This window comes from Abramis brama (genome assembly GCF_963993115.1).
Source record: "Abramis brama genome assembly, chromosome: 1".
NCBI classification, from domain to species: domain Eukaryota; kingdom Metazoa; phylum Chordata; class Actinopteri; order Cypriniformes; family Leuciscidae; genus Abramis; species Abramis brama.
The window spans coordinates 32,880,708-32,889,123 of record NC_139963.1 but is presented as its reverse complement, the minus strand read 5'-3'; the positions used below and the strand labels follow the sequence as shown (position 1 = coordinate 32,889,123).

At 40.3% G+C, this 8,416-nt stretch overlaps 1 protein-coding gene across 2 annotated transcripts; it reads right to left on the bottom strand.

Annotated features, from left to right (window-relative positions):
• Nucleotides 1-819: 819 nt before the first annotated feature.
• Nucleotides 820-8,090, bottom strand: smarce1 (SWI/SNF related BAF chromatin remodeling complex subunit E1). 2 transcript variants are annotated; one of them, XM_084134489.1, is made up of 11 exons: nt 8,016-8,090; nt 7,111-7,163; nt 6,759-6,802; nt 5,298-5,396; nt 4,475-4,567; nt 3,835-3,966; nt 3,568-3,739; nt 2,397-2,569; nt 2,194-2,295; nt 1,855-2,089; nt 820-1,757 (listed from the first exon to the last, which is right to left on the bottom strand). In XM_084134489.1, the coding sequence occupies exons 2-11, from the start codon at nt 7,115-7,117 to the stop codon at nt 1,540-1,542; spliced, it is 1,275 nt and encodes a 424-aa protein (XP_083990615.1). In that variant the 5' UTR covers nt 7,118-7,163; nt 8,016-8,090; the 3' UTR covers nt 820-1,539. The 2 variants fall into 2 exon arrangements, with proteins under 2 accessions (XP_083990615.1, XP_083990616.1); XM_084134490.1 differs by having other exon boundaries at nt 4,487-4,567.
• Nucleotides 8,091-8,416: the final 326 nt, after the last annotated feature.

The window sequence follows — 8,416 nt, the reverse complement described above, 5'->3', positions numbered from 1 at the left end:
GAGAGAGAGACACCCAGGAAAGGTACCTAGAGAATAAGAGAGCCAGAGCAACAGTTACAATCTTGTTTTATCCTTTCCCTGACCATGTGACTAAAACCCAAATGTGAGATATTCAAACTGACCAATCAGATAATTCCAATTTACCCATCAACCCCCCAAAGTACACACATCTTGGCCTACAGGCCTTGAATCGCTATCAGCCCGTCTTTAGGAACTCCAAATGGTCCTTGTGGTAGAAAGAGGGGGTGGAAAACGGTAAAGCAAATGTCTTGGTTAATTTCAAATATCTTGGATTATTTTCAATCCTACAGTTCCCTGCTGGTGGAATGATCTGCCCAACTCAACCCGAGCTGCTGAGTCCGTGGACATTTTCAAGAAACGGCTGAAGACTCATCTTTTTCGACAACACTTGATCCATTAATACTAACACTTTCTTTTATTCTAGATCTATTATCTTTATTAAAAAAAAAAAAAAAAAGATTAGATTAACTGGGAAGGGTCATAGCACTTGCATATTGTTATCCTATTGTTAGTTTAACTGCTTCTATTGTTCTCATTTGGAAGTCGCTTTGGATAAAAGCGTATGCTAAATGAATAAATGTAAATGTAATGTAAATATGAAACATGGAAAAACTGTAGCAGAGGTTGAAATGCTGTGAATTACCTTACACACAATTTAACCAGAGACCTGAACCAGTATTACACTTTTAAATATATTAAAATCTAAGTAATAATAATAAATCATTGGCTTTAAAACTTTAACACAAAGAACAACCCATTTCCAAAACCATAAACCGGCAGACAAAAGACAAAAGGCTGTTTAAAACAGACATAGAAATCCCTTTATTGAGGGAATGCCTTACAACAATACAAAACAATAATCCAGAGGCTTAAAGTAATACCATTCCATGAAGATACCAACAGAACAATGTCCCTCTGCTCTGTGTGGTCAATCTGGAAAATCATGATGTGTTAAAATGGCTTTATTTTAAGTAAAAAAAAAAAGAAAAGAAAAAAAAGAGGGAGAGAGAGAGAGAAACTAGGATGAGAAAAAAAAACCACAGACTACTCAACCAAACTATGAAAGGATGAAAGATACCATAACATAACTGTGCCACAGGTAGATAAAACATTTCAAGCGACAGCAAAATAACCTTGCAGTTCTGCTTTTTGTAACCATTTGGTGACTGTAGGAAGCAAGCATTACATTTCATTCAACATTCATCCAAGTTACTTCCACTTCAGAATGATAAATCAGCTTTTGTAATGGCCAAGAAGCTCTAAAGTACTGAAGTGTACTTGTCCCATGTGGGTCAGCGTGTCTGATCAAGTAAACGGGTGGAAAGCCAATTAAGATTCTGCTGTCCTTACAAAAAAATGTCATTGTCGAATATTACGGTTGGGGTTATATTACGGTTACCAAAAATGTTCACTGTTCTCACTCACTGTACTGGCAGGTCATAGGATTAAATGACAAATCCTAGAGGACATATGACTCTACACAGAGTGAAGTGAGACTTGTAGATTAAGGGGGCGAGGTTACTGGGTCTGGGTGGGCTGCCGCTCCTCAGGGGTGTTGTCTGAGGCCTGGGGTTCCGCTGGGGGTCCGGAGCTGCTCTCAGACGGAGCGGTGCTGTCGCTGGTGCCCTCATCTGTAGCACCCTCTGCAGGCTCAGGCTGGGCTGGTTTCTCTCCCTCTGCAGCTGGGGTGCCTTGCTCGGCCTCCTGAGACACTTCAGAAGCTTCAGCGAGTGTCTCTGCAGGACGGACACCACAAAGGTCAGTCAAACACCTTTTATTCTACTATTTTTGTTCAATATTCAAAGTAAGAGAAAAGAATGCTGCAGGTCTGACCTGTCTCCATTGGGGTGGGCTTGTCTTCTCCATCCTTGGTCTCGCTGGTGGAGGTTTGTTCTGTGTTGGCATTGGCCTGGACCCCAGCTGGCTGTTGCTCTTCTTGAGCAGCTCTCTCCACCTGCTCTGCTGCTTCCCGCTCTCTCTCCTCCGCCCTCCGGCGAGCAGCCTCCTCTGCAGCCGCCATTTCAGCTGCCAGCTTCTCCATGTCCACCTCCACTTTCAGACTACACAGCTAAAAAAGCAAACAAACCACACAATCACTGACAGTGCATCTGGCATTTGAGCTCAGGCTAAACAGAAGGGCTATCAGTTCACAGATCAAACTGAATTTCACACCCGTTTGAGCTCGTTATTGAAGGAGTCTGTGCTCTCCAAGAACCTCCTCTTCTTATCCTGATGTCGGTCCTCGATTTGAAGCAGCTCTGCTTCAAGCTTCCTCTGTTTAAAAACAAACAAAATAAAACCAGGAACAATGATTTAACCAGGTGCTTAACAGTCTTGCGTTTTATGACTTTGCGTCTTTAACGTGCCCAACCTACCTGGTGCACCATGAGCGACTGGACTTGACGTTTGAGCACCTGCATGCGAGCGGTGGTCACCACCGAGCGAACATCAGGCACCACAACCTCACTCAGGATGTCACTGATGAGCCGGTGGTTCCTCTGGAAACGAGCTGCCGCTGTATGCTTCATGGAGAAACCGTCGTCATAGTCTAAGAGAAATTTCATACTTGGAATCAATCAATATATATGGAGTGTTTTTCTCAAAATGCACAAGTTTCAAAACTTCCTTTTAAACTTTAGGCCTATTTGGATGATACTTATTTCTCAGGAGGACATCTGTAAAAGAAAATCTGAATGGCTCTACCATTATAAAACTCTTGGACTTTGGATGCCAATTAATCCACTAATCCACTATTTATATATATCTATATAGATATTTATCTCTATCTATCTATCTATCTATCTATCTATCTATACATCTACCTACCCATCTATCTCTATATATATCTATCTCTCTCTATCTATCTCTCTATCTATCTCTCTATCCATCCATCTATATATATCTATACATCTACCTACCCATCCATCCATCCACCTACCCATCCATCCATCCATCCACCTACCCATCCATCCATCCATCCATCCATCTACCCATCCATATATCCATCTACCCATCCATATACCCATATATATATATATATATATATATATATATATATATATATATATATATATATATATATATATATATATATTTATTTATTTATTAATTAATTAATTAATTACATGCGTTTCTGCCTATATACCGTATCCCATTATAACTGGAGTCTAAAAACAGTAGGTAATTCAGTCTGGAATGTCAAAATGTAGGAGGAAAATTCGACACGTACAGGAGACAAGAAGCACTAACATTTTTTAAAAATCACACTCGAAATAAATCACAGAGATATTTCTGAGAGAAATAATTAGCATGTGAATGTAGCGTTTTACTAAATGGTATCAGAAGTCACTTTTACTGTTGTTCGGCAAATTTTTGTGAGCCAAATCCAGTCATTTCAAAAGGAATCCATGCAATCATGTGAAAGATTTCCATAAGCAGATTTTGCAACCGGTTCAAGTTGGTCATGTTGTTGTATGTTTGTATTCTGTTCATTGTATTGTATTATGTTTGTGGCATCCAAATGTGACATTAAGACGTCACTCTCACCATCAGGATCCTCAGCGGGCTGGATGCTCATATAGGGTTCGCCTTTGTCTAGGCGCGACTGTCTCTGCCGGCTCTCTTCTTCTAGAGCAGCTTCAGCACGGTTCTTAGCGTTGACGTATGCCAGGTAGGCTGGAGAGTTGTGGTAGGCTTTCAAAGAGTCATTATACTCGATCTGCAGGGGGAAAAAAACTGCTTAGTGTCTGTAACGATTTCCCAGGAATCGTTTTCAAATCAATCTCAAGTGAGGACAAAAGGCAAGAAACAAACCTTCTCAGCCTCGTATTCATTTAAATAGTCCTGTTTTTCCTCATCAGTGAGGTCTCTCCACATGCCACCGATGATCTTCCCAATCTCCCATAGCTTCAGGTCAGGATTAGAGGCTTTAACTTGGTCCCAAACCTATGAAAGACAAGTGTCAGTTCAGAGTCGACAGCACAGTAAGGGTTCCTGGCCGGAGAGGGTTGCATTTTTCCAAAAGGATAGAGAGAAAGAGCACCAATGTTTGTCTACCTTTCTGTCCAAAATTAAAGGATGAATGCAGAGCAGGAGAGAAAAGTAAGAGTAATTGATCTGAACAGTATGTATCCATCTATTATCGATATATATCGATCTGTTATGTATATATACATTATCGATTCAAGCTAACTGCTTTATTTTCATCTTTTTAAAACACTTTGCTCAAAACAGAAAGGAAATGGAGCAAAGTTTATAGCCTCAAATGAGTAGATCAGAAAAGATGTCAGCTTCCCAGCCTTGTTAAACAGAAGAAAGCAATGAAGCGATGTTGGGGGTCTACCATATGAAGGGGCGGAGTCAGGCCACTGACCACCCCTCAGCCTTTGAGATGATCGCAGAAGCGCTCTCCTCAATTTACAAGCAGTAAAAGCAGACACCGTGGGTGTCTTACCTTCCTGCTTACCTTCCGGCTATACCGCATGTAGGGCATCAGCGGCTTGTCGGGCGGTTTGGGCGGCTTAGGAACGGTGATCCCTGAGGAGTTCTGCAGGAAAGGGAAAGAGGACCACGCGGGGCGTTAGAGATCATAAAGTGCACACATGGTCATCACAGAAAACACAGAACTTTCATAATGGAGCACTATGGAGAGAGGGACAGGAGGCAAACAGAAACAATGACAGCGTGAAGCGCTTCGCAAAGGGGGCGGGAGACGTACCTGAACGACAAACCAAATACAGCATGTTAACATTACGCCGACAAGGCCATGCATTACGCCCTTTTGGACACAAAGCAACTGTCTTTTACAGCGAAAATGATTCTGCAGAGGTTTGTATGAAACAAGCCAACAGCTAAAATGCCTCAAGCTTGCTAAGAAGTCGTGCCAAGTTGCGGAGTTTGGCACGGGCATCTAAAGCCATGCGAGCGGCCGGCCGTTGGCTCTCGTGCTTGATGAAGTGATAGGATGGCTGACGGGAGTGAGGGGGAACAGTTCTGAGAAGCAATCACTATGAAGCTACAAGTCATTCTGTGTCAATCACACCCATCCAGACATTACTGAGAGTGACTGCTTGACAGAAGCATGAGGATTATGGAAGCTACTAGTTGAGAACTACCCAAGACTCGACTCTACTACCCGACAGACACCTTCAACTCTAGCAAGCATTTCACTCTATTTCATATTCAGGCCATGTAAGTTAGCTTTAGCGTCCTCTCGTCTGGGCTTTTAGTCCCTCGGCTGTCGCTAGGGCCCTAGTTGGCACCGGTCGAACCATTACCCTGTTGTTCCCGCTGGGGTTCCCTCCCAGCCTGTAGTTGTTGTAGGCCAGATGGCTGTATGGGTTGTACCCCACAAACCCAGGGGTGGTGGGCATTTGCTGATGGAGACAAATGAGACAAAACACGAATGAGAAATGACACAAACAAGGGAGGAAGGGACAAAAAAAATGAAAAGGAGAACCTGCTTTTGTTTTCTGTCATGATTTGCATAAAACATGCAAAAAGCAGCAATCTTTGATAGCAGCACAACCCTAGCATTACTCTACATCCACTTGTAGCAAAGCCACAGGCACTATGGGTGGTGGTGGTGGGACGCAATGACGTTCTAAAAGGCTTTGTTAATTTTAGGGATCGTGATCGGGAGTATTTGAGCCAAATCTCAATAATGGGTCTCTTACATTACAGGAATAACAGTTCTGGGACACTAAGAGTAATTACCAGGGATTTGGATCAAATATTTCAACCACACATGATTCAATGCATGTGGAGAAACGCATCAAAACTAAATTACTGTGAATGGTTCTCAGAATCTATTTTAATGTACAATGATTAAATGATATGTGAAAGCCTCAAAGCACAAGGAGGCTTACACACTTTATGCTCTAAACATAGTATTTAACGAATAACCATGAAGGCTTAACTTTTTATGGGTCTACACAATATATCAAAATAAAATATATAATGTGATATGACTTAGAGCGATTATTAAATTGTGAAGGCTGTGATTTAATTACATATGTGGTTTCAGGTCAGAGCGCAGCACTGTTTGTTTAACCGTGCAGCTCATGATACAGTGACAGTAAATTGACTAAGATGCTCCCAGAGACCGAATCATGAGCTGCACATGTGTAAATGAACAGGGCCACGCTCCACTCTGAAACCCCCAGCGCATATTTACTTGCCAGCAACCCACCAAAATAAAAGCTTGACTGTTTAAACTTTAAAATTTTGGAAATTAAGATAAACAGTAGTATTGTAATTTTATAGTTGTACTATATAATTATTTTACACTGACAATATTTTCACAATACACATTTTGTTTAACATTTTTTATTAAATCACACCAATAATAATAATTATTATTAATATTTTTGTCAACAAAAAAAAAAAATCAATTCAACAATTCTAGAATTATGAATTATTTCTATTTAAGTCACCTACCAAAAAATTCTGTATTTTTTTCATACAGCAATTAATAAATTGCATTTTTTTCCAAAACCGTGCCGCCATAATTCATTAAATAATACTTTTGGAGTCTGAAGTACATGGCATCCTCAGCAACTTACGGATTAATAGAGCGGTGTTAAGCTGTACACAAAAATAATAAAAGCCACCCCGTGTGATACTGTGACCTTCCCACAATCCTCTCCTCTCATCTCTAATGAACCTAAGGTATAGGTTTGGGTGATGGAGGGGAGGGGAGGGGCCATATGGATGATTGGCATGTCCTGGATACTTACTGTTGTGGGGGCTGGGGTGGGGGCAGGGGTATAGGGTGGCCGCTCTGTGAGAGGAAGAGAAGGGAGGAAAATGTAATCGACTTTATTGAAGTTAATTAAATCATTCACCAGAGGTAAAGCCTACTTATTCGTCACATCCGCGTCGGTTCAATGTGCACAAATTAATTCACACCACAAATGTCAGTCAATTACATCTACAAGATGCACACCCATATTTACACTTTATTTACAGAAAGTAGTCATATTAAACAAAGAAATGGTAAAGCATCTTTAATAAAGTCATTTCTGAAGATCTGATAAAGATGGGTGGGCTTTAAGGGGGTCAAACCAATCAATTGAAATGTGCTCTTACTTGACATCTTGTTTGTAGGATTGAGGATATCAGGCTATCCCCATCATTTGGTTCTGAAATAGGGCAAAAACTTATTAGACGAATAGGCATGCTTTCCATGTGTGCAAAAACATGATCAACTTGCTCGAGCGGCAAACATCTACACATCAACCTGCTTTTTGATCAAATATGTTTTGTTTAAAACAACTATACACCCACCTGTTTAGCTTTATGTGAAATTCGAAGACATTGTTTGATTAAACATCCCACAGTGTGAGTGTGCGTGGTATAAATAAAGAGGTGGATGTAATAGGAATTAAATGAGATGTTGTGTGTATGGATCTCAGGCCTGTATTGGGTGAGGATAACGGCGAGAGGGCTTGCAGCAGCCTAAAAGGTTTATTTATTTATTAACTTAATACCATGACAGCTACAATGGGAGAAAATAAAGGTTATTAACACGAAAAACAAGGTAAAGGTGTTGTACTTGACGAGCTATAAGCATCCCCAGTACATGCATGCTTGGACGGTGGAGATGCTAACGTGCAAAACATCAATGAATGAAAGCGGCTAACACTAAGTTAGCTGAATAACAGAACAGTGAAATATCATATGAAAAACAAATTCATATTCGTATTTCAGGCAGAAAATGTGTTTTACGTTATTTGGATTGTGTTTAGCGTTTCTTACTTTTTTATAGTATTATTTTTTTTAAACACAACCTGCTGTTATAGAAACAGCATTAGCTAGCGGGCTAAGTTACAGCTTAAGTCCGCCAACCGTTGAAGATATGAAAATCACGACACATGTAAACAAAACAAAAACTTCATTTTTAAATAGGCATGTTTGTTATATTACAACACGGATAATAAGCTGTTTGCTGAAACCAGTAATATGCAATAAAACGCACATTAACGAACACTCACCCCAGCTTCTTTGTTCCCTCAATGGTGCTCCGCCAGGATGTGACACATTTTGAGCTGTGTCTGACCTGATTTTCCGGCACATTTCTGCCCTCTAGTGGTCACGATCTAATGCTGTACTGAGTCTGTCCTGACGCCAGGAGGAGAGAGAGAGCGATGGACGCAAAATGCTAAACTGAAACTAATAAATTTAGTCTTGGTGAAACTTTTTTTCTGTGGAAACTGGTGGACTTTTTTCTATAACATTTAAAAAATCTTACCAACCGAACTTTTGAATGGTGGTGTATATTATCAAAAACTTTAATATTTTGTCAGATTTTTAGCAGTAAAATCAATGTGACCAATTTTTAAATGTTATTCTCTTTTAAATTTCTCATATTTGTACATTTATGATTGAGACATAA